General features: G+C 44.4%; 1 protein-coding gene across 3 annotated transcripts in view; it reads left to right on the top strand.

The window, feature by feature from the left end:
* The window catches only part of LOC120940783 (cytidine monophosphate-N-acetylneuraminic acid hydroxylase-like), a 182,034-nt gene that overhangs the window by 94,560 nt on the left and 60,319 nt on the right, over nucleotides 1–27,155 (top strand). For 2 of the 3 annotated variants that reach the window (XM_040353819.1, XM_040353818.1), the window contains 4 exons: nucleotides 2,768–2,958; nucleotides 20,792–20,939; nucleotides 23,631–23,712; nucleotides 23,811–23,948. In XM_040353819.1, the coding sequence (XP_040209753.1) occupies nucleotides 2,768–2,958; nucleotides 20,792–20,939; nucleotides 23,631–23,712; nucleotides 23,811–23,948 (559 nt within the window). The remainder of the gene's footprint in view (nucleotides 1–2,767; nucleotides 2,959–20,791; nucleotides 20,940–23,630; nucleotides 23,713–23,810; nucleotides 23,949–27,155) is intronic. The other variant, XM_040353820.1, reaches the window with a different exon arrangement.

Raw genomic sequence — 27,155 nt, 5'->3', positions numbered from 1 at the left:
TGGGCCACAGCAAATTACTATTTTCATGCAGTCATCAAATTTGAGTAATTCGGCATGTTGGAAATTTTTTGAAAAGCAAACAAATTTATAATCAATGATGCAAGAAATATAATCAAAAAATAAATGCAAATGAGCTGTGACATGGGAAGAAAAGAAGATTCCCAACCACAAAATGTATTTTCTGTAGCAATATTAGGTGAAATCCGAAGGCTTAGTTGGTCGAATTTCAAAATCAATGGTGGCACCATCGGATTAAAAAAAATTCTGATTTTCAAAAGAAAATTTGTTCGAAATTGGACCTATGTATGGGCTGCATTAGTATGCTCATACTGTGTATGAATATATCTAATTATTTGGCAGCTGAGTTTTTCAGGATTCCTTTAAACTTTTACATTTTCATTAGTTATCTTAAAAATAGAATCATAGTATTTCTGATGCAAAATAAAGGAAAAACGTTCTTGACAGCCGTACTCCAAAAATAAATTGCTTTTATTTTAAAATCAAAAAACACACAAAAAGCATGCCACAACAGACGGGGTAAAAACTGACGCGTTTCACATCAAACTTTAGTGCTTATTCATAGCATAGTATTTCTGATGTCGAACTTTTATAAATAAACATTTAAGAAATATAAAATGATTCTTTTTTTTTTTTTTTCAAAATATTTTTATTGGATTTTAGAAGATATAATCAAATTTCAATGTTACAATGTTACAAAATTGTACTAATACATAAGGATACATCGCAAAATGAAAGAATAATCAAATTTTAAATATGGGGTAATTATAAGTATGACGGAATCATAGAAAGTAAACGATGTGACGTACAAGGAAAGAAACATATGGGGGTTCAAAAATAAGGGGAGGGTGTAAAGGGCACTCACATAAAGACAAGATTACTAGTAAGTAATAAAGGGATATCATAGGATACATAGACCGATATAATTAGCCTTCTAAACAGTTCAAGAGATATTAAAAAAAAAAAAAACAATAATAAAAATCAAATGAACAAACTCAATACAATACTAGTTGTCCATCAAAATTCTAAATTCTCTAGATTCCGTAAAATGCGACCAACATGCCCATTTGCTGTGGAATTTTTCAGAGGAATCATAAGATTGGTGGATTAGATCTTCCATATTTGCTATGTGTTGGACCTTTCGTAGCCAATCAGAAATAGAGGGGGGAGAAGGTTGTAACCAAGAAATATAAAATGATTCTAAAGGTTCTTTTTTTTTTAAATATATTGATAAGCGCTTGTAAATAAAGTGCAAAGAAAATCAATCCAGGAACAAATATTCAATTCAGTTCAGGTACCGGTGATGGTTTGTTTCTTCTGTCATATACCTCCTGCTCACCACTGATTGAACTGAATTTAATATTTGTACATGAAGTGATTTTTTATGGACTTTATTTACAAGCGCTGCACCTTATCTATATATGCTTTTTATTGATCCTTCTTCAATACTGTGCTAGCTGCTGGTGTTTTACTATTATTATTCGTTAGAATTTTATAAGCGCAGCTGATTTTTTTTTTTTTAAATCAACATGTTCTATTTACCTGCATTGTGCTATGGTTTTGCACAGATCCGCCTTGTATCTCATCTTCTCAGATCCTCCACTGGTGCTCTTGGCTTCTTCTCCCTTTCAAGTGCCCCCATAGCAAGCCACTTGCTATGGGGCCATTCACATGGGCTATATCCTGACCTGGGCTGTAGGCATCTAATGCACACCTATTCTTATAGGATTTCATTGACAGCTGTGGAAGCCAATGGCTCCACTGCGGCCTTCATGTCCTGTGAGGAGAGACAGAGAGCACCAGGATTGAGACAGCACTAAGGTAAGTAATTAGGGGTATTGGGGGAGCTTGCCATGTAACTTTTTTTTTTTACCTTAATAAGGAGAATGCATTAATGTAAAGCCTTAAGCCTCGTACACACGATCAGTCCATCCGATGACAACGATCGGTTTTGACCTATCGGTTAGGCGTCCATCGGTTAAATTTTAAAGCAAGTTCTAATTTTTTTGACTGAAGGTTAAATAACCTATGGGGCCTACACACGATCGGTTTGGACTGATGAAAATGGTCCTTCAGACCGTTGTCCTCTGGCGATCCTATCGTGTGTACGAGGCCTTAATGTTTTTCACCTTGCATTCTATGCATTAAGGTGAAAAACTTTCTCTGCTGCAGCTTCCCCCCAGACCCCCCCTTTTTCTTACCTGACCCCGATCCGATCCAGCGATGTACATGAGCGCTGCAGCTCCAGCCGATGTCGCTCTCCTCATTGGACAGATTGGTACCATTGGCTCCCGCTGCTGTCCATCAAAAGCTGTGACATGGGAGCAGGGGGTGGGGCTGAGTCCCACTGTCTGCATCAATGGACTTAGCAGCGGGACTCGGGAGCAAGCCTGCATGGGTGCCCCTATGGAAATCGGCTTTCTGTGGGGGCACCCAATGAAGAAGAGGGGTTTGGAGTGACGGAGGGGGATCACAGAAGAAGATCGGGGCTGCTCTGTGCAAAACCATTGCATCTGTGTATATTATCCTCTATAAACAGAAACACTTGCTCAGATCTGGTGTACAAATATTTGAGCTCTTGAAGGCTGTCCGTTTTAAACAGCTTTCAGTATTAAAGGATGTGTCCTGTATGTCCACAAGACAACATATTTGCTGATCCATGTTTGACTTTGTTGGCAATTTCTGTTGAATATCTCTTCATATATGGCCATGACTACTGAATGTTTAAACTTTTAATAATGATTTGCAGATTACCTATTTAACTCATGCCTGCATGGAACTGAAGCTGGGACAGAAGTATATGGTGTTTGATCCTTGGGTGATTGGTCCTGCCTTTGCTCGAGGATGGTGGCTGCTTCATGAACCTCCATCTGACTGGCTGGAGAGGGTGTGTCATGCTGACCTAATTTATATAAGCCACATGCACTCTGATCACCTAAGGTAAGTGTGCACTTTAGGATTATTAAATATTACTGTTTCATCAACTTCATATAATGTATTAAAATGAAACTGAATTTAAAACTATCAAGCAGGAAGGATTTTTAATGCAGAAAAGTCTCTTCTGCAATAAAGGCTTCTTACCTCCTTTTACAAGATGCTGTAGAAAGTACACAGAGCTGTGCATACGCAGCTCAGTGTACATTATTAGCATGCCTCCCTGCCAAGATGAATGTACATACATAAAGTATGTGGGAGTTATATAATTCTGGCCCAGCCTGGTACTCATGCACTGTGCATCAAGACTGTTCTTAGAATAACAGTTTGAAACAAGTGCATTCTGCCCATTTTAGTGTAGCACCCTCCCAGCAAGGCTGATTTAGGTTTTAAGCTTCACTGTAATGAGTGGAGTGGTGATTGATTATTTTAGTTTGCTCAGAATTCCTATGCTGAGAGTCTGACTGCTTCTCCCTGCCTCTGGAACAATCTTCTAGACCAGGGCTAAAAATTTCAAGTCCTGAGCTACTAGCCAGGCCTCAAAGGTTACTCGCCACCAGTTGCCCCACCCAGTCCGCCCCTAATTTCGCCCCTAAACACGCCCTCATAAATTATCTCATGAAATGACACTTAAATGTTTTATGCAGAATTAAGATATAAAAACAAATATTAACAACAACTGATCCATGCCCACTAATGCAGGCTGCCCATGCCCACCAATGCAGCCTTGTGTCAACGAAACGCAGCCCGCATCCACGAAACGCAGCCAGTGTCCACGAATCGCAGCCAGTGTCCACAAAGCGCAGCCAGTGTCCACCAAGCGTAGCCAGTGTCCACCAAATTATAAAAAAAAAAACAAGGGTTGACGCTGCGCTGATCGTGGATAATTGTTGATATGTGAATAATTATTGATATGTAACCTTATAAAGAAAAGCTGCTAGCACTAAATTGTGTACAACAAGATAAAACAGAGAGCAGTCCACCAAACGCAGCCCGTGTCCACCAAACGCAGCCCGTGTCCACCAGATGCAACCGTGTCCACCAAATGCAGCCGTGTCCACCAAATGCAGCCGTGTCCACCAAATGCAGCCCGTGTCCACCATGCAGCCGGTGTCCACCATGCAGCCCGTGATCACCATGCAGCCCGTGTTCACCATGCAGCCCGTGTTCACCATGCAGCCCCTGTCCACCAAATGCAGCCGTGTCCACCATGCAGCACGTGTCCACCAAATGCAGCCATGTCCACCATGCAACACGTGTCCACCATACAGCCTGTGTCCACCAAATGCAGCCCGTGTCCACCATTCAGCCTGTGTTTACCAAATGCAGTGTCCACTATGCAGCCTACCTGTGCAGGGGAGGAGAGGAACAGGAGAGCTGTCCAGGTGATCAGAGCGCAGCGCGGGGAACACAGGATAACAGTTTTCATTTTAAAGTGGATGTAGACCCAAAAATTTGTATTTATTTTTTGATGTCACAATGTACAGTATAAGATTTCCTATGATCTGTGCCCAGTCTTGCCACACAGAGTTAATCCAGCTCTGAGCAATCCTCTTTTATTGTTCAGTGAAATAAAACGGACTTACAGAGAAAAACCTTAGTCCGTTCCGCCCCCTTGCTGTGAGTGACAGGTTATTTACATATCTCATGCACTAGCCTGGAGACAGGCATTATTTTTTAATTCCCACCCCCACTCCTTTTCTGAAGTCATGTGGTTACTTTTCTGGATTTTGACTGGATGTTAGTGATCTTAGCAGAATTTAGTGTAAGGAATACACAGGAAAAAATGCATGTTGACAAGGGGAGTGTAAAGGTGGGCGGGGAGTCTACTGACATCAGGACTCCACCCACAGAGCTCCTGACAACAGATTCACTCACAGAATCTGCAGTTTTTCAGTTCTTATAACAGACAGAGGGGAGACATTTGACAGGTAAGGATACATGCAGGAGGCATCTATATCCTTATAGATCAACACTATGGCAGTAGTTTAGAAAGAATGAGAGTGGGTTTACATCCACTTTAATTGCCGTTTTCCCGCCGCTCAACGTCATATTCAGCCGCGCCCCCTGGCTGGGAACTTTGATTGACCGATCACCCGTCACCAGGATTGAACGGGGGATCTGTCTATCAAAGTCCCGGGACCAGGGGGTGGGGCTGGGTCTGACAGCGAGCGGCGGGGAACACAGCAATTAAAATGAAAACTGTTATCCTGTGTTCCCCGCGTTGCGCTCTAAACACCCGGGCGGTTCTCTCTCTTTTCCCCCTCCGCGGTCACTGGAAGAAGGACTCCCATTACACACAGGCTGCCGGCGGTGCTCTTCCTCGTCAGCCCTCACAATCCACTCACAAAATGCGAGCAGGCGAGTGGATTTTTTGAGGGCTGTTCTAGACCATAGTAAATGAGATTCAAATGACCAGTTAAATATTTATTATGCCCTGGCCAATCCCTGAAGGCGTTCAGAATCTGCAGGAGGCCTATCTAGACTGTTCGTTCCTCATCAGTGAGGCTTCCAGCACCCCTGGGTGCTGCTGTGCCAGGAAGAACGATCACCAGGACAAGAAACTACATTTTGTGCCTCAGCACCTGCACACTGCTTCAGATTCCGGATCTATAGGAGGAACTTTAATAATTTATTTTGTTAAGGATCTGCCTCTGGAGACTGGGTAACAGACAGCTTCTGGGACACCGAGTAAGATTTTTTTTTTGGGACTAGTAGCTGTGCAAAAGCATAAGTGAACTAGTTGCTGAGATTACCCTATGATTTACAGCTGTGGGGCCTTAGACATTCCAACATCGCCAGTTACCTTCTGAAAAGCTGCTAAAGAGAGAGACCAGAGGAGAGGGAAATATGTTCTGGGTTGCTGATTAATTCTTTGTAGTATCTCTTGCTCTAAACTCCTCTCATGTTAAAGATAAACTGCAATAAATCCTAAAAAGACATCCCCTTAACAATTGTCCCCTTGAAATTTTCCAAATTTTGTCATGTTACAACCAAAAACATAAATGTAGTCCTGCCCCATGGGACATGTATCAATGCCAATATTTTTTTTCGTGAATTTAATAATGCTTAAAGTGAAACAATAAAAGTGAAGTATTCCTTTTAATTTTGTACCTGGGGGGGGGGGGTATAATGCATGCCTGTAAATTTAAAAGTAATTTAAAATCACTCGCGGCTATAATGAATTGTCGGGTTCCGGCAATTCTGAGAAAATTCATTCATAAAAAATAAAAAAAAAAGTGTGGGGGTCCCCCAAAATTCAATTACCAGGCCCTTCGGGTCTGGAATGGATATTAAGGGGAACCCCGCCATCAAATTTAAAAAAAAAATGATGTGGGGTTCCCCCCAAATATCCATACCAGGCCCTTCAGGTCTGGTATAGATTTTAAGGGGAACTCTACCCCAAATTTACAAAAAAAAATGGCATGGAGTTTCCCCAAAAATCCACACCAGACCCCTTATCCAAGCACGTAACCTGGCCGGCCACAGGAAAAGAGGGGGGACAAGAGAGCGCACCCCCCTCCTGAACCGTTCCAGGCCACATGCCCTCAACATGGGGAAAATGCTTTGGGGTCCCCCCCAAAGCACCTTGTCCCCATGTTGGAGACAAGGGCCTCATCCCCACAACCCTGGCCGGTGGTTGTGGGGGTCTGCGGGCGGGGGGCTTATCGTAATCTGGAAGACCACTTTAACAAAGGGGACCCCCAGATCCTGCCCCCGCCTTTGTGAAATGGTAATGGGGTACATTGTACCTCTACCATTTCACAAAAAAAAGTGTAAAAAATTTAAAAAAAGACAATAGCCAGTTTTTGACAATTCCTTTATTAATGTCTTCTTTATTAATGTGCTCGGATAAGCGGCCTGGTGTGGATTTTTGGGGGAACTCCACGCCATTTTTTTTTATTTGACGGTGGGGTTCCCCTTAATATCCATACCAGACCTGAAGGGCCCGGTAATTGAATTTGGGGGGACCCCCATGCTTTTTTTTTTTTTTGACCAATGTCTGTTCTCTGTATTCTTTATAGCCACGAGTACTTTTAAATAACTTTTTTTCCCTTGAGAAATGACATCTTGTACAGGGACAGTTCTAAGTAGGGTTGTCCCGATACCACTTTTTTAGGACCGAGTACGAGTACCGATACTTTTTTTCAAGTAGTCGCCGATACCGAATACCGATACTTTTTTTAAATGTGTCCCCAAATGCAGCGATGTCCCCCCACATATGCAGCCATTGTCTCCCCCCATGCAGCCATTGTCTCCCCCCATGCAGCCATTGTCTCCCCCCATGCAGCCATTGTCTCCCCTCATGCAGCCATTGTCTCCCCCCATGCAGCCATTGTCTCCCCCCATGCAGCCATTGTCTCCCCCCATGCAGCCATTGTCACCCCCCATCCAGCCATTGTCACCCCCCATCCAGCAATGTATTCCCCCATGCAGCCATTGTCACCCCCCATGCAGCCATTGTCACCCCCCATCCAGCCATTGTCTCCCCCCATCCAGCATCTCCCCCCATGCAGCCATTGTCTCCCCCCATCCAGCCATTGTCACCCCCCATGCAGCCATTGTCACCCCCCATGCAGCCATTGTCACCCCCCATGCAGCCATTGTCTCCCCCCATCCAGCGTCTCCCCCCATGCAGCCATTGTCACCCCCCCATCCAGCCATTGTCACCCCCCCCATCCAGCCATTGTCACCCCCCATCCAGCCATTGTCACCCCCCATCCAGCCATGTCTCCCCCCATGCAGCCATTGTCTCCCCCCATCCAGCGTCTCCCCCCATGCAGCCATTGTCTCCCCCCATGCAGCCATTGTCTCCCCCCATCCAGCGTCTCCCCCCATCCAGCGTCTCCCCCCATGTATCCAGCGTCTCCCCCCCATGTATTCAGCGTCTCCCCCCCATGTATTCAGCGTCTCCCCCCATCCAGCGTCTCCCCCCCATGTATCCAGCGTCTCCCCCCATCCAGCGTCTCCCCCCCATGTATCCAGCGTCTCCCCCCCATGTATCCAGCGTCTCCCCCCCATGTATCCATGTCCCACTTACCTGCATCCTCGCTGCCGCCGACTGTGTCATACGCCGGGAACATTACAACTTTGAATCGCTGTAATGGTTGGCGCTGCGTATAGACACTCCCCCTCGCTCGGGATTGGACAGTTCACCCGAGCGAGGGGGAGTGTCTATGCGCGGCGCCAATCATTACAGCTATTCAAAGCTGTAATGTTCCCGGCATATGACACAGTCGGCGGCAGCGGGGATGCGGCGAATGGCGGCGGGATGCGGCGTCACGGCGACGGCGGCGGCGGAGGGGGAGGGGGGAAGTATTCTATTTGGGTATCGGGGGTATTTGCGGGAGTACGAGTACTCCCGCAAATACTCGGAATCGGTCTGGATACCGATACTAGTATCGGTATCGGGACAACCCTAGTTCTAAGCATGGGAAACATGCACTACTTCACAGGCATACTATACCCCCCCCCCCCCCCAGGTCCAAAATTTAAAGGAATATTTCACTTTTATTGTTTCACTTTAACTACTTCCATACCGCGCCTATTCTGGCACTTCTCTCCTTCATGTAAAAATTATATCTTGTTTCTGGAAAATTACTCAGAACCCCCAAACATATATATATATATATATATATATATATATATATATATATATATATATAGCAGACACCCTGGGGAATAAAGTGGCGGTCCTTAAAACTTTATTTCCAACGGTATTTGCACAATCATTTTTCAAACGCCTTTTTTTTTGCCAAAAAAAAAAAACAGTTTCATGAATTACAAAATAACAAAACAGTAAAGTTAGCCCATCATTCAGATATCCCCCACTGAAGTCCAGGACGTCATATGACATCCTACGGTACAGAAGTGGTTAAGCATTATTAAAATCACTGCTCCTGGAAAAATTCAGGTTTTCAAACCTTTTGCATTGATACATGTCCCCTGGGGCAGGACCTGGGTCACCAAACAATAACTTGCATATTAACCGTTAAAATTAACATTCTATCATTCTCTCCCATAGACTTTTAAAGGGTGTTTTTCCGCTCCTTTTAGAATTTGCCGCAAAAACCCCAAATTGTTCGCTGTTCACCAAACAGCCAATGTTTGAGTCGAACATAAAGCTCATCCCTACCGGGGGGGGGGGGGGGGTTTGCTCATCCCTAATCCCTGCAATTGGACAGGGATGGTACAAAATAAACTGACAGGGGCTATAACCCCCCCCCCTACTCTATCCAAAATGAGAAAAAAAAAGTGTTGATTAGGGATGAGCCGAACACCCCCCCCCCCCGTTTGGTTCACACCCAGGGCCGGATTAACAATGGAGCTGCAGCTCCAGGCCCCTTTCTCAAGATAGGCCCATTTGCCCAAAAAAAAAAAAAAACATTTTTTTTTTTTTAAGATTTTTTTTTCTAAGATCGAATTTGGGGGGTTGTAGCTCGATGACCAGAGGTCACAGAAACCCCACATTTTGGTGTAGGCATGGGAAGAGCTACCCCACAACTGGTTAAAATATGGGATGGCTATCATTTATGGCTCCGGAAATACGGGCCTGCTTGCACAGCCTGTCAGAAGCTACATTCAGAGCGGCCAATATAAATACAAGCTGACACACTACAGCAGACTGATAGGATCACAGTGCTTATAATAATTATTTGTATATTACTCATGGTAATTAACCCCTTGCCACACAGGCCAATTCTGACACTTCTCTACTACATGTAAAAATCATCATTTGTTTTTTGGTAGAAAATTACTCTATGGTGGTCTTTGCACTTTTTATGTTGCACGGTATAGAGCTGCACGATTCTGGCTAAAATGAGAATTGCAATTTTTTTGCTTAGAAGATAGATCACGATTCTCTCACGATTGTTGCGGCGTAACATCATCTTTCACATCGCCCAGAGGCAATTAAGTTCGCATGTGTTGCGCTATATAAGTTTTCATTCATTCATTCATTCAAAACAAACAAAAAAAAAAAATGGGCTAACTTCACTGTTTTGTTTTTATGGTTTTTATTATTCATTGAAGTGGGAAAATGCAGTGTGACATAACATATTGCAGCAATAGCCATTGTATTCCCTAGTCTCTGCTAAAATATATATAATGTTTGGCAGTTCCAAGTAATTTTCTAGCAAATAATATTGCTTTCTAACTTAAGAAACAAGTGTTGGACTTTAAGTGGTTAAATTTAGTTACAATGTTAGTTAGTTACAATGTTTCATTTTGTTTACAAACTTCGCAGACTGCCCAGATTTGTTCTTTACACACGGAAGTGTATCCCTTTGATCTAAGAAGGAAGTGTCAGTTACAATGTATCCTGTTAAAAACTTGGCAGACTGCCCAGATATTTTCTTTTGACAGCTGAAAGTCTCTCCACTTGTTATATGAAAGAATCAGCAAACTCTGCATTGAAGATCGTCAGGGGGGTTGAATCGAGATCACGATTTTTTTAACGATTAATTGTGCAGCTCTAGCACGGTATTTGCGCAGCAATTTTTCAAACATGTTTTTTTGGAAAAAAATGTTTCATTCATTAAAAAAACAGTTAGTTAGTTAAGTTAGCACAATTTTTTTTGGTATCCTAAGCGATGCTTTACATTTTTTTAGGTTACATGTTTAGAGTTACAGAGGAGGTCTAGTACTAGAATTATTGTTCTCGCTCTAACGATCGTGGCGTATGTAACCTGTGTGTATCTGGCTCTGATACTACCAGTGCCTACCCAGCCACTGACTAGTATCTCTCCCCAGCCTGTCCCCACACACCCTCTCACCTGCTGACCTGTGGATGAGGGAATCACTCCTGCAGTGTTATTGTGTTCTGCCAGTGCGTACAATGATCAGTGTTGCTAACTTTAGCTGGCAGCACTGATTGTTTTAAGAAGAAAAAAACAGGCTGGTTGTACTCAAGTTGATTATTAGATTGACTTGTGTAAAACCAGCTAGCCCATACATAGATCGACTATGGCTGGTCTCTGCATAATTGGCGTAATTTCAATCCATGTATGACCCGCTTAACCACTACTCAGTCCCTAAATATCCTTCCACTCCTGTACATAGTGCTCACTGTCATACTCTCCACACTCCTCTCCTGTACATAGTGCCCACTGTCATACTCTCCACACTTCTCTCCTATACATAGTACCCACTGTCATACCCTACACACTCCTCTCCTGTACATAGTGCCCACTGTCATACCCTTCACACTCCTCTCCTGTACATAGTGCCTGCTGTCATACCCTTCACACTCCTCTCCTGTACATAGTGCCTGCTGTCATACCCTACACACTCCTCTCCTGTACATAGTGCCCACTGTCATACCCTCCACACTCCTCTCCTATACATAGCGCCCACTGTCATACCCTTCACACTCCTCTCCTGTACATAGTGCCTGCTGTCATACACTTCTCTCCTGTACTTAGTGCCCACTGTCGCACCCTCCACACTCCTCTCCTGTACATACTGCTCACTGTCATACCCTCCACACTCCTCTCCTATACATAGTGCCCACTGTCATACCCTCCACACTCCTCTCCTATACATAGTGTTCACTGTCATACCCTCCACACTCCTCTCCTATACATAGAGCCCAATATCATACCGTCTACATTCCTCTCCTGTACATACTGCCCACTGTCATACCCTCCACACTCCTCTCCTGTACATACTGCCCCATCATACCCTCCACACTTCTCTCTGGTACGTACTACCCTCTGTCATACCCCCTCACTCTTCCTGTACATACTGCCCATTGTCATACCCTTCACACTCCTCTCCTGTACATAGTGCTTTTTTCCGTACCCTTTGTACTCCTCTCCTGTACATAGTGCCCACTGTTAGACCCTCTACATTCCTCTCCCTCACCTGCACATACTTCCCACTTATATACCGTCCATACTCCTCCCCTATGTCGCTTACCCACAAAAACAGTTCTTTAAAATTATACTGAATACCCTGAATGTTACCAGCTCTAGAATGGACACACTTTTGTTAGTTCAACTAAAGGAAATCTCAGTTCTCATATTTGTTCTGCCCCATTATTAGTACTCATTTAATTTTGTGATTACTACTATGATGTATAGAGGAACATTGGGGATCTCAGCTACTCTAAATATAGCACTTATATAAAAAAGTGGCCCTGAAAATATTTTTTAAATGTTGGCAACTGTGCACTTAGGCACTGCCCAAGGGCCACCGTCCACCGGGTCAGTAGGGGGCCCCATGAGAGGCTCCTGGGATCCTGTGATAATAAAGCGGTAGTAAACTTTCCTGACATTACTACTTTTTAGAGGCCCTGGGGTAGGTTATGCCACAACGTACATGTATGCACAGCATATTAGCACATTAGTGTACACTTCAATTTTCAGACTGAGCCCTCCAGTGCTGCGATGAATCAGGCGGGGCCTGGACACTTCCATCTTCACCCGGTCTTCCTTCTGGGTTCTGTGCCTTTGGTCACTTGCCTTGGCTGGGCTGCGTTCATGTCATTCCCACGCATTAATTTATTATTTATTACACCCCATTCACACCTCCGCGACAAAACGCCCGACGCCGGCCGCTCGTGCCGCTGGAGGGGAGAATTCCCATTGCTGTCTATGAGATGGTTCACATCTCATAGACGCCGTACACCTGCGGCATGAAAAAAAGTCCCGGACCCTTTTTTTCAGGCGGCATTGGCGTTCGGCCATACAAAGCAATAGGAAGGATTTGTAAAAAAAAAGTTACACTATTCGCGGCAAAATACGCCGCGTACGCGGCGTTACTTGTCGCGGAGGTGTGAATGCAGCCTAAAAGGCCCCAGCAAAATCCTCAGCACCAGGCCCATGATGTTCTTAATCTGGCCCTGTTCACACCAGAACCTTCGAACGGACCGAACATTTAGAACCCCATTGACGTCAATGGGACTCGAACGTTCGAATTCAAAAGTGCTAATTTTAAAGCCCAATATGCAAGTATACAGTCGTTTTTTTTTCTGGAGCAGCGATTTTAATGATGCTTAAAGTTAAAAAAAAGAAAGAAAAATTCCTTTAAATATCGTACCTGCTGGGTGTCTATAGTAGTGGCACGTGTTTAGAACTGTCCCTGCGCAAAATGAGATTACTGTAAGAAAAAGGTAATTTAAGACTGCTTGCGGCTTTAATGTAATGTCTGGTCCCTGCAATATCGATGAAAATCACTGAGAAAAATACTGGTGGTGGACGGTAACGATGTGACCGCAGGTACACAGACAGGTCACACTCACTGCCAGTGGCACTGTGATGATCAGGGGCGCGCAGGAGATATTTTCTTTCCTTCCTCCATTCCTCCACCGCTGCTGTGCCAGTGCCTCTAACACTGTACGGAGGGACTCAAGAGTGGAGCGGCTACCTGTTGAGTTAGTTGCTGAGAGGGAGTAGGATCACCGGTGGCCTGGCGCCCTGGGTGGTAGTGCCACTGCCTCTCTCCAGTGTGCTCTAGGCGGCTGCCTAGTGGCAGCAATGGCCCTGACTCCAAGGCAAATTTTAACCACTTCCGTAGCGTAGGATGTCATATGACGTCCTGGACTTCAGTGGGGGATATCTGAATGATGGGTGCATCTACAGGCATCATTCAGATATCCTTTTTTACAGGCGGCGATTGTTTGCACCATAAGAACGATCATAGCGGCAGTTCCGGACATCCCCCTTCCACCGCCATCCGGTGCTTCTCCGGGCTCTCCCGTGCCATCGGAGACCTGGAGAACTAATCGTCCGCCGCCGAATGAGGAGCATAGCAATTTAAAAACATAAACAAAGCTGCAATCGCGGCTGAAAGCATAAGATCAGTGAATTTTTTTTCCCGATCTCAAGCTTTCCAGCCTGGAGGACAGATGTGGGGTCTTATTGACCCCGCCTCTCTCCATAAAGAGGACCTGTCACACACTAGTCCTATTACAAGGGATGTTTACGTTCCTTGTAATAGGAATAAAAGTGATCAAAACAAAAAAAGGTAAAAAAAAGTGCAAAACTAAAAAAAAATCTGTAAAAAAAAAAAAAAATTAAAACGCCCCTGTCCCTAGTAGCTCCCACTCAGAAGCGAACGCGTATGTAAGTCCCGCCCACATATGTAAACACCGTTCAAACCACACATGTGAGGTTCTTTATGCGTGAATTAGAGCAAGAGCAATAATTCTAGCACTAGACCTCCTCTGTAACTCTAAACTGGTAACCTGTAAAAAAAAATTCAAGCGGCGCCATTCCGTGAATGTGTGCAATATTAAAGCGTGACAAGTTAGGTATCTATTTACTCAGTGTAACATCATCTTTCACAATATCCCCAAAAATTGGGCTAACTTTACTGTTTTGTTATTTTTTAATTCATGAAACTGTTTTTTTTTGGGCAAAAAAAAAGGTGTTTGAAAAATTATTGCGCAAATACCATTGGAGTTAAAACGTTGCAATGACCGCCACTTTATTCCCTAGGGCGTCTTCTAAAAAAAATATATAATGTTTGGGGTTCTGAGTAATTTTTCTAGTAAAAAAATGATAATTTATACATGAAGGAACGCCGTGTTCTATTGTTATTATTTTTTTTCATTGATACCTGTCCCCCCAGGGCAGTACCCGGACCCTCACATCCTTTATATGCCTAATAACTTGCATCTAAGCCCCCAAAATGGGCACTTTTGATTTTTCTAGTTCGGAACACATAGACTTTAATGGGGTTTATTATTCGGCTTCAATTTTTCGTGTTTTTCGAGACTTCTGGCGTGAACCTAACAGGGGGTTGTTCGGCCTATCTCTAGGCGTGTGAACAAAAAGGAGGATATAGGCAATCTTGGCACAAGGTTATGCAGTGCCCAATGTAAAAATGGTAAACCGCACCCCCCTCATTAGCACCCCCACCTCCCACCTGTTGGGCACCCCAAGTGGAAGGGGATGCCAAAATATTGGTGGAATGAATAAACGTCTCTAAGTTGGTGGTATCACTAAAAATAAAAAATGTCCCTGAGTCAGTGGTGTCACTGAAAATATTTTTTTTTCCTGTGTGGGTGATGTCTCGGAAGAAACACCATTACAAAGCTACCCCCACCCCCATTTCCCTCCAACCTAACCAGTACAGAGTTCCTCTCTCAACCCCAACTACCCCCCCATACAGGTGGTAGAAGTATTCCCTGCCCGCAGCATGCAGGTAGTAAATGCCTCTGCCACCTTTGAACTCATTACTCATCCCCCCATAAATATAGAGCTATCGCCCCAACACCCTCCCCCCACAACAAAAACCCCCTTCCCCCACAATTCCAGTCCAGAGCTCTTACACCCAGTCTAGCTATGTACCCAATCCACAGTGCTGGAGGAGCTCCTGCTAGGAGGCTGGACTGTCATGCTCTGTGTAAGCACTCATGACAACCCAACACAGCCTCCTGGCAGCCACTCCTCCTGCACTGAGGAGGCACTGTCACTTGGGCCTTACTGTCAGGAAGCCAGCTTCTTCTTTTAGAACAAGTGACCGAAGGCTAGTGCCAGAGGCGGCAGTACCAAGTACCACTGCACTCTGGATGAATAAAATGGTCCTGCTGACAAGAGTGACACAACGGTCACTCCTGTCAGTGAAAAAAAGGGAGAAGGGAGCTACTGGAGCTCTCAGCATGCCCTTCCTGCACATAGAGATGCAGTGCCCGAGGTACATGCCCCTTCTACTCCAACTTGTCCTGGTCCTGGATATATGATAAGAGTGAATATGTAGCACTAAAATCATAAACAGTGAAATATAAAAATCACTTAACAGTGTACACCCAACTGGGTATGAAGTGGAAAAAATTACAATAGTAATAATGAGTCCACGATCATGAATGGGTGAAGAATATCACAGTAAAGATGTCTTAACACCATATGAACCATTCCATAGAAAATTCCTTCAAACAAATGGTATGACTTAAACACGCTTACCGGAACACTTGGACCCGACTGTCAGCGACAACGGATCAATCGTGCATGGATATTTACAATCGGCAGCTGGACAGAACAGTCAATGAAATCCCGAAACATCAGGGGTACGCTTCACTAATATCCAGATGGTATTAGCCACAAGTAAAGCCAATGGACCCGATTGTTCACAGCTGAAGATCAGTCTGGTTTTGATATCTCAATCATACGGATGGATCAAAAGCCAAAGAAATCCACAAGAAATCCAAGGGTACTGAATGGGTTCTGATGAACGATACCCCAAAAGGGGCAGTGAAGACCCAATGGAGGAACTCAAAAAACTTTCATCCACAGAACATGGAAAGAAAAGAAAAAATAGGGGCTCCGATGGTGCAGGTCAAAAAAGTAGATTAAAAACCAACATACAAGAATAAAAGTGATCACAGTTCAATAAAAGCAATATGGGGAGTGTTGTACCTGGCCCGACGCATTTGGTCCTACTAGGACTTTTATTGGGGCATCTGTATATGAGTATTAATGCTGCAAGTGGAGACTTTCATCTACCTCAGTGGTTCTCAACCTGGGGGTCGGGACCCCCTCGGGGGTCAAATGATGATTTTCCAGGGGTCACCAAATCCTGGGCTGTTCCTGAAGCCTGCAACTTTCTCCCAGCCTTTTAGTGTCCACCCAGCAGGGCTGTCCCTGGAGCCCATGGCCGCCCACTCAGCTTCTTTGCAGCCACCCATTCAGTTTACGACATGGCGGGGGGGGCAGAGACTAGAGGTCAGCTGACTGGTGAGGAATATGAAGTGGGAGGGGCTGGAGGAGAAGCTATCTCCTGATTTCGGTAGAGGTGTCACTGCTACGAGACACTACAAAGTCAGAGACACAGTGAGTAACACTACCTGGGATTATAGTTGCAATTAAAAGTCCCCACTACAGTTCTAAGATCAGCAGATGACTATTATCAAGAACACCCATGTTGGCTGATCAGAACTCCCCCAGCATTGCCACTCATTACAACTCTCCCCCAGCATTGCCACTCATCCCATTCCCCCCACACCAAGGAGCAAGGGAAGGAATACAAATAAAGAATATGTGGAAAGGAAAAGAGAGGAAGTAACAAAGAAATAGGGAGAGAAAGAACAAGAGAGATGGCTAGAGTGAGGGATGGGGGAAAAAAACTATAAATTACAATAGAGAGATACAAGGGAAAGAAAGGAGAACAAAGAGTGGTACATCCTAAAATGTACCATAAGGGGTTTTAATACTTTACGAGTGGAAGGGACACAGGCAGCGCTAAATGTCTGTGGGTTAGGGGCGCAAATTACTTGACTTGCCTTGGGTGCTGACAACCCACGCTATGAAAATAATTTTACTTAGGGGTCCCCTAACATGGGAAATTTTATCAAGGGGTCACGGCACTAGAGGGGTTGAGAACCACTGATCTACCTGTTGAGGGCCCACAAGAACCTCTACAATCTTAGTGATGTCATTTTTTCTATTTAGGATAGATCACTAGGTGTCTGCAGCAGTGTCCCCTTTAGCTTAAACACCGCCCCAGTTTCACTTAGTAGGATCTTCTGACAGCGCAGAAGTACCTCTTGTCTTTGCTTTCCACAACAGAATGGCAATAACCCCAACCTTACCACAGCAGCTAAGAATAGGCTGCAGCAACTGCAACTTGTTTGATCCATTGTGAGTTTGGATGCAGCACAAATCTAAGTGACTTCCTAAACTTGACAGCATTAGAATCACATAATCAGCGGGCTTGATAGTATCCTTTGTTACCGGGGTTAAACAGCACTGGCATTCTGATGTGTGACCGACAGAGTACGTAGACAAGTTTCCCACAATATACAGGTAAAGCTCCACATCATTCCACTGCCTCTGCTCTTAGCATTCCCTGTACGCCTAGTCACTGTCATCCCAAACTCATTAAATATTTGCCTTCTTTAAAGTAAATTGGTCAGAATATGATGAGTGGGGGGGGGGGTTTCCCTGGCAACTATGCTAAATTAGCAGTCAAAGTTCTACATGCACTTTGTACCCTGAGAGGGGGGGGGGCACAAAATTGTATTTGACTTATTTTACTTATATTTATAACAAGCCCTCAATGACCTCTCTAGCTACATGTATTATATCCTCAAAGATTACAGCAGAGATGTTGGCATCTGGTTTTAGTCCGTTTTCAATGGCTTACAGGCTACAGCACCTGCTGTTTGTTTGCTTTAGACAGCTGGTGAACTGCCAGGTCTCTGTTGCCATAGAAAATAAATAGAAAGGAGGTGAAAGTTAAAGTGATTGTAAAGGATCGCCTTGTAAAACAACCCATTCAGTTTAAAACTGAAATGAAAGGCAAAACATTTGTGTATAGATATTGTAGCAGAGCATCCCAGAGAGAGCCTGGGAAAGTCCTGTTCGGGGTTTATACCTCTCCCAGGCTCCTCTCTTACACGTTCAGGGATCTCTGATCCAGGATCCAGGATCCAGTTCAGGTGTTGGCCCACTTCCCCAGGCCAATTTAAGCGCACCTGAACAGACAGCCTTTGCTCTGCCTGGGAAACACAGATAGTGCTGATCTGTGAGAGCAAGAAGGTTGGTGAAAACTGTTAAAGTGGAGGTTCACCCTCAAACTTAACTTTATCACAATCATGTCTGCAGCCTTAATACATGCCTCTAGCGTTGTCTTTTTTTTCCCTATCTGAACACTTACCTGTTTTCAGCCTCACTTCCGGGTCTTCTTCCCTGCGGGGAGAGGGCGTGTCGCTCCTTTTCTCCGACGAGGCGTAATTGGAAGCTGTGCGCAAGGTCTCCTGGGAGTGACGTTTCAACACTCACAGGAGACCATCCGAAATAGCTAGGCGTGTATTCTCGCGCTAGCTCGAGTGTCACGTGACGCGGGAAGCGGGTCACAGGACTCGCAAAGCGCGTCATGTGACCCGAAATCCAGGAAGTGTTTGCTTGTGGGATTCAAATTGCCCACAAGCAAGATGGAAAAGGCCAGGACTATTTTTTATAAGGTATCCTTTTTGGTGAAAACGGAGCGGACGGACGTAGGAGCGGCTAGCAGGTGAGTAGTAGCCTGCTAGCATTATTACCATGCATTGGAGATAAAAAAAAAGCAAAACCCGCGGAACCTCCGCTTTAAGCAGTTGATGTGGAAGCTGACAAGCTGTAGGCTTGCTCAGCCTGGTAGTGAGGGCCTGTATATATTGTATAGTTAGCCAAGACACGGCTAGTTTTTGTTTAATTACTTTTGTTTTGTTTGTTTTTCTGCACACTGTACAGCACCTGTAAATAGACTTTGTATATAGCACCAATAAACACTCCACTGTTGTTTCACTTATCTTATGGACTTGGTATCTGTGCCTGCTCATCCCAGGGAGCTTTTGTACCTGCTACCTATCCCCCAGGTTACAATATATATAAAAAAACATTACAAATACCTGTAGCATTACCCCCATTGGAGCTGCTGGATTTTTGGGCGGTGTGTTACCTCGTGGCTCCTCCGAATTCTCTAGAGGCGAGTGATGCGTATGTGCATAAACATAAGTAAAGGACTGTCCAGACAGGTGCTCTTTTGCTGTGCTCTCTACCACCCAGCCGGGCAAAAACATCAAACCTGTGGTCAGGAGAGTGAAGCCGAAAGGAGAAAGAACAGCAGACTCAGGCGTAATGATAGGAAACAGTCCTGCTCCCAAATGCAACACCTCCCTATGCCACTCCCGCCGGAGGGGGCGCAGTGCAGCCGGACAGGCCTCTCCCACTGACCTGGCAGCCGGAGCACCACCCGGACAATGATAGGAATGTCTCTGCCGCAGACCCTCCTTGGTGAACTTGAACTTGGGAGAAAGTCTCTGCCACAGACCCCTCTCAAAGAGCCTCAGAAGATACCTCTGCCACAGGTCCCCTCTGGGTTGGATTATTTGAGATATGCCTCCCTACTTGAGCTACGTCCGGATCTCCCTCAACCCGTCGCCCAGGCACCGACTGACAGGTGATCAGTCCCGCAGCATCCGGCCACCTGTGATCCTCGGTGGTTTCGTCCAAGTCCTATTGGACCACCAGCCTCTCAATGGCGCTCCTCAGACCGACTCCCCACTGAACAGCACCCAGCTTGGGATCTTAAAAAGAGGGAACCCAGTCGCTCACTGGATCCCCATTGCTGGTTCAGATGCTCTGGGCCAACACGGCCCCGGAACCAGGAGCTCCGCGTGGCACGCACGCCCCGGGGTGCCGTGATGCGGCCACCCCAAAGGTGGGTGCCACACTGGACAAAAGAAGACCCAGAACCAATGGCGTCTGTCCCATAAATACCCCTCCCCAGCATGCACAGCAAGGACAAACCCTTGTGCCTTTGAAGACACTCGCATACTTTTTTTTTTTAGAGGCGCCGCTGCTGTTAGTGGTGGGTGGCAGGTGGGCAGAACACTAGCAGCCGGGGAGGGGGTGTCAGCAAGCGAGGCGCCGCTGCCTGTGAGGAACCCGGCGCTGCCATTAGTGCTGTGTGCTCCTGTGTTGAGTTGCGTGCGCTCGCGTCTGGCACCGGCACAGGGACACTTGCTATTATGGTACAGAGGGGATAAGATGATTTAGCTGGAGTGATACAGGAAGTGTTATCGGCATGATAGCCACCATTTGCCGAAGGAGCTCAGCAGTGGCAGCTTCGGTGTTTCTCTCAGTACAGGTGTGGTTTCGTAGGGAAATCTTTTTAATTTGGCATTAACATTTGTTGTGCTGCAAGAAAGGATCTACTTATTGTAAAATGTATTTTTTCTCCAGGGAGAGCTAATTGCACTAGATGGCTAACTAAGATCATTTGATATAATTTGCATCTTATCAATAATAACCTAATATGTGTGTAATTTTCTTGCTTAATTTTTCCATGCAGAAGGGCCATATTAACAGCATATGCTATAATAGCAAAACGTTGTTATTTTCCCCAAATCTAGTTATCCTACACTCAGAAAGCTTGCTGAAAGAAGACCGGATATACCAATATTTGTTGGAAAAACAGAACGACCTGTCTTCTGGTACCTGAATCAGAGCGGTGTTAACTTGACAAATATCAATGTTGTCCCTTTTGGAATCTGGCAGCAGGTAAAGCAGTACATTAAATGAACATTTTTCAAGCTTGTGTGACATTTATTGCTTTGTGTCATGTTAAAAGGGTTGTAAAATTAATCTAACCAAACTACAAAGTCTCTAGGGTCTAGGCTATTTCGTCATCTAGTTTTACTTCTTAGTAAATCAGTTACTGTAAACTGAAGGATGTAGAAGGCTGTCTGGGAAACTACAGATAACAAACCAGGGCAGAAATGGTTTATTTTGTAGGTGATCCTGTTGCTATAGCTGGCAGATGTTAAAGCAAAATAACCCCATAAAGAAGAAGACTTATTTCTAGTGGTCAGTGTGTAAATCTTAACTCTGCTCATAAGTTATGTCCGTCACCGCTATTCGACATAGCTAGCCCCAGCTGTGAGCTGTGGTTCTTTCTGCCAACCCTTGTGTTTATACCAGTGTCTGGCAGTGTTGAAATACAGAATTGTATTTTGTACAACTACTGTACAATAATATTTGCTAGAGATATATTCTTCAACCAGTAGATGGCAGCATTTTTAATTTTGTAACTGCATCTATGGTATGCTTTGTCTTTTTTCCCCTTGACGTGGACATTTTAAAGATAGGCAACTCCTATCCTCGTATTGATTAGTGGTTCCAAATTAAGAATAGCTACTGCAGTAGGGAACACAAAAGATACACTCAGCATCTTTCCAAATAACCGTTTTCCTTTATTATGATTTTTTTTTATTATGGTTTTTATACACATGATTACATAGGTATCACATTAATATTACAATTGTAATTTTATGGTAACAAGGGGCCAGATTCACAGCCAGGCGGCGCAGCGTAACGTAACCGATTTAGGTTACAACGCCGTAAATTTTCTGGCTAAGTGCCCGATCCACAAAGCACTTACCTGTAAATTTGCGGCGGTGTATCCTAAATCCGTCCGGCGCAAGGCGGGCCAATTCAAATGGGGCGAGTCCCATTTAAATTAGGCGCGCTCCCGCGCCGGACGTACTGCGCATGCTCCCGTCGCAAATTTCCCCACGTGCTTTGCGCGAAATTACGACGCGCCGACGTTTTGTGAATCGCGACGGGTAAAAAAGACTTTTTTTTAAAAAAAAAAATTCAAAAGCGACGCGGGAAAGACGGGTATACTTTTACATGGTGTAGTAAGTTTACACTTTGTAAAAGGTGCCCTATCTTTGCGACGGCAAACTAACACTTGCGGCGACGTAACGACGGGAAAAAGTTTCGTGGATCGCCGTAACTGCTAATTTGCATACCCGACGCTGGTTTACGACGCAAACTCCCCCCAGCGGCGGCCGCGGTACTGCATCCTAAGATCCGACAGTGTAAAACTATTACACCTGTCGGATCTTAGGGATTTCTATGCGTAACTGATTCTATGAATCAGTCGCATAGATAGAAACAGGGATACGACGGCGTATCAGCAGATACGGCGTCGTATCCCTTTTGTGAATCTGGCTCAAGGGGCGTAACATAGGCAGACTAATTCTAATCAGCACTCAAAAGAATGCGAACATGTACTGAAAACATTATTAGTGTCGTGTGCACAGTGAGGGCAGTGTGCAAAACATACAGTATAGAATACAATTATATACAGAACTTACATATTAACAGTTTCCTCTTTTTTGATCAATATTTTGATCACTAACCATACCTGCTATCAATAAATAAAAAAAATGAATAAAGTTCCTGTTTTCTGTCTGCAGTAAAAGAGGAACTGCGGTCTGCTCACATAATTTGTAAAAAAACATTTGCCATTCTGAAGCTTCCCTCCAACCACTTTGCATATTTTATATATACTGTGATTCTGTACTTTCCAAATATGCTAACGAAATCTCCCTCCACTGAGTCTGGCTGCAGCCATTTTAACTGTGGGCAGCTGCTGCCTGTTCAGACACACACCTCCAGCTCTGCAGCTCTCATTGGCCCTCTTATGACTCACCCCCCTCCCTTCCTGGCAAACTTTCGAAAGTGAGAGAGAGAGAGCTGTGCATGATGTCATAAGCCTAGGCGTTTTACCAGACAAGAAACAGTAAGTGGGCTGTATAAGGTATTTACTGGCAGAAAAAAAATGTTTTACTACACAAAGTTAAAATAATAAGGGAAAAATATTTAATAGATGGAAATTTTAAGAAATGACTGAAGATCCGCTGTAAGCAGCAAAGTCCATGAGGACATGCACTGTTTGGTATATAGAACTATATACAGAATTTCTAGCAGGTAGTGATGTAGGAGTCGACAATGGAAACCACAACATGCAGCAGGGGACACGCTATCCAACACACATGAAAGTGTTGGATAGTCAGGACACCTGTAGCTAGGGTTGCCACCTCATCCCTTTAAAACAGAACACATATTAATTACACAGGTTCTGTGGCTAATTAAGGTGGTAATTAGACTCATTTGGTGCCTTACCTGCATTAAATTAGCCTCAGAACCTGTGTAATTCATATGTGTTCTGTTTTAAAGGGATGAGGTGGCAACCCTACCTGTAGCTCATGAAAATAATGAAGATTTCCCTTGCCACTCTGCTCTACCTTTTGCCAGCTAGTGACAGGTTCACCTTAGCTTCTCACAGTGCATTGCAATGACAGAAATACATTTAGAGGCCTGTGTTACAAAATGTGCATTACATAATTTACGGTTTTATAAATCCTATGGGATTCCAATTGATTTTTTATTGATTTTTTTAAGGTGGATGCAGATCTCAGATTTATGATACTGATGGATGGAGTTCATCCTGAAATGGACACTTGCATTATTGTAGAATACAAAGGTAAAGTTTTTTTTTTTTCCATTTCTGTTCCTAATGTATTTTTGTAAATTGTAATTATTCTTAACTCACACACCAGTATATGAATTTTGTATCGATAGGTCATAAAATCCTAAATACAGTGGATTGCACTCGACCTAATGGTGCAAAGCTCCCCACAGATGTTGCTGTAATGATGAGTGACTTTGCTGGAGGTGCATCTGGATTTCCAATGACATTCAGTGGTGGAAAGTTTACAGGTAGGTTATAAAATCTGGGACTCTTGCAGATCCTAAGTAGTAGCAGTTTGCTTTGTATATAATTGGGTGCAGTTGTGCATGGTAGCCAATCAGCTTCTATCTTCAGCTTTTGACAATGAGCCTAGGTTCACACTGCTGTGAATTAAAAATCGTGGTAAAATGCGATTTCGGCCGCAATTTAATGTAAATCGCGGCCCGAAATCGCAAAAAGTAGTACAGGAACTACTTTTTGAAATCGCAGATGCGGCGTCGCACTGATTAGGACAGTGCCATTGCCGATAATTGCCGCCGATTTGAGATGCGATTTGACATGTCAAATCGCATCTCAAATCGTTCCAAATCGTACCCAGTGTGAACCAGGGCTAAAACCTGGAAACTGATTGGCTTCCACGCAGAGCTGCACCAGATTTTGCACTCTCCAGTTTTAGTAAATCAACACCATTGCATAGCTCCCAACTGTCCCTGATTTCGAGGGGCTGTCCCTGATTTGGAGCAATGTCCCTCTATCCTTCTTTCCTCCTTATTTGTCCCTCATTTTGGTCTGATCTATACAGATGTATATAAAATGCACTTTTTATCTATCAAAAAGTGTTTTCCAGTCCCAAACCTTTCATCTGATTTCTAAATTGTTGCATTTGTAAATTCCAAAAGCCAATATAGAGGAATATTAGTGGTAAAAAAAGCACTTGTGGGTTTACCCAATCTTGTTTTTTGTACAATTCTCCTTTAAGGGGCGTGGCAAGGGGTGTGTCCTATGCCTGCATAATTTTGTGGATAGGTGTCTCTCATTCTTAACTCAAAAAGTTGAGAGGTATGCCATTGTATACTAGCAAAATGTGCCCATTTCTTGACCCGGATAAATAGAAAGTCCAGGAAAAAATTGTAGCGTAATGTATAATACAGTGGATGGAGTTCAGCAGTTTGAGGGGGAATGTAATCAATCAAACAGTTTGCATATATGTCCATGCTAAAACAAAAATCCCTGCATCTATAGACACCCACGATCTAACACTAACCTATCTAGCCCTGTGAAGAAGAAATCGCTATACATATCTTTTTTGAAGGTGATCTGACCCCATCTCCAGCTGCGAAAGCTCTGCAGAGGACACGGCCGACAACGGCTGTGAAATGAATGGGAAGTGATGTCACCCATAGAGTTACTATAGGGCTTCTGTTGTCGGATGTGTCCTCTGCACCCGCCTCCACAACGAGCAGAAAATTTATGTATACAGATTTTTTCTTTACAGGGCTAGATGGGTACATTTTTATAATTTCTTTCTCACACAAATAAAGCTTTATTTTGGTGGTATTTAATCACCACTGGGGTTTTTAATTTTTGTGCTACAAATAAAACATTTTTGAAAAAAAAAATGTTTGTCTTAGGCCCCATACACACCATAGAATCTATCCGCAGATAAATTTTCTGCGGATAGATTCTATGGTGTGTACACTCCGTCGGATATTTATCCGCGGATAAATCTCCCCTGGGATGGATTTCCAGCAGATGGATATTTGCTGACATGCTCAACAAATCCATCTGCTGGAATCCATTCCAACGGATGGATCCGCTCGTCTGTACAGACTCACCGGATCCATCCATCCAAAGGGATTCCCCGCACGCGTCGTAATGATTTGACGCATGCGTGGAATTCCTTATATGACAGCGTCGCGCCTGTCGCCGCGTCATAATCGCGGCGACGGCGCGACACGTCATCGCCAGAGGATTTCCGCGCGGATTTCAATGCGATGGTGTGTACACGCCATCGCATAGAAATCTGCTGAAATCCTCGAGAGGATTTATCCGCGGATACGGTCCGCTGGACCGTATCCGCGGATAAATCCTCTCGTGTGTATGGGGCCTTAGTTTCTATTATACAATTTTGCAAATAAGTAATTTTTCAAATTAAAGTAAATTCACAAGATATTGTAGCAAACATTAATAATTGATCACACCTGATGTGCTGACTGTCTGTCTCATTTCTTGAGGCCCTAACATGTCAAGACAGTACAAATATTCCCCCAATTACCCCTTATCACGCTTTAAAATTGTGCACACTTGTGAAATGGCGCCAAACTTCGATATTTAAAAATCTCCATAGGCGACGCTTTATAAGCCTTTATTGGTTACCAGTTTAGAGTTACACAGGAGGTCTGGTGCTGGAATTATTGCTCTTGCTCTGACATTCGCGGCAATACCTCACATGTGTGGTACGATCGCTGTTTACGCATGCGTACGGGACACCTTTGCACGCGAGCACGGGGGGGGGGGCGGGGGTGCTTTAAATGTTTTACTTATTTTTTGGTAGGAAATTGGTACACTGACAGATGTTGATTGGCCACCGGCACTGATGCTACCCTCCCGCACTGATACAGATGTGATGGGGACACTGACAGATGTGATGGTGGACTGACAGATGTTTTGTGCACTGGTACAGATGTGATCGTGGACTGACAGATGTTTTGTGCACTGGTACAGATGTGATCGTGGACTGACAGATGTTTTGTGCACTGGTACAGATGTGATCGTGGACTGACAGATGTTTTGTGCACTGGTACAGATGTGATCGTGGACTGACAGATGTTTTGTGCACTGGTACAGATGTGATGGTGGACTAACAGATGTTTTGTGCACTGATACAGATGTGATGAGGACACTGATAGATGTTTTGTGCACTGGTACAGATGTGATGGGGACACTGACAGATGTGATGGGGGACTGACAGATGTTTTGTGCACTGGAAGAGATGTGATGGGACACTGACAGATGTGGGACAGGGGTGCTTTAAATGTTTTACTTATTTATTGGTAGGACACTGGTACACTGACAGATGTTGATTGGCCACCGGCGAACACTGACAAATGTTGATGTCACAATGATACACTATGGCAGATGGTTTATGCACTGATACAGATGTGATGGGGACACTGACAGATGTAATGGTGGACTGACAGATCTTTTGTGCACTGGTACAGATGTCATGGGGACACTGACAGATGTTTTGTGCACTGAAACAGATGTGATGGTGGACTGACAGATGTTTTGTGCACTGGTACAGATGTCATTGGGACACTGACAGATGTTTTGTGCATGCATACAGATGTGATGGGGGACTAACAGATGTTTTGTGCCCCCCATCCCCCCAGGCACTGAGCTATCACGGAGCTCAGCAGGAAGAACTGTCACAGAGACACGCGTCTCTGTTTACA

The sequence above is a fragment of the Rana temporaria genome, chromosome 5 (assembly GCF_905171775.1).
Source record: "Rana temporaria chromosome 5, aRanTem1.1, whole genome shotgun sequence".
Classification (NCBI taxonomy): domain Eukaryota; kingdom Metazoa; phylum Chordata; class Amphibia; order Anura; family Ranidae; genus Rana; species Rana temporaria.
Note: the sequence above shows the minus strand (reverse complement) of the source record. Positions and strands in the feature narration are given on the sequence as shown.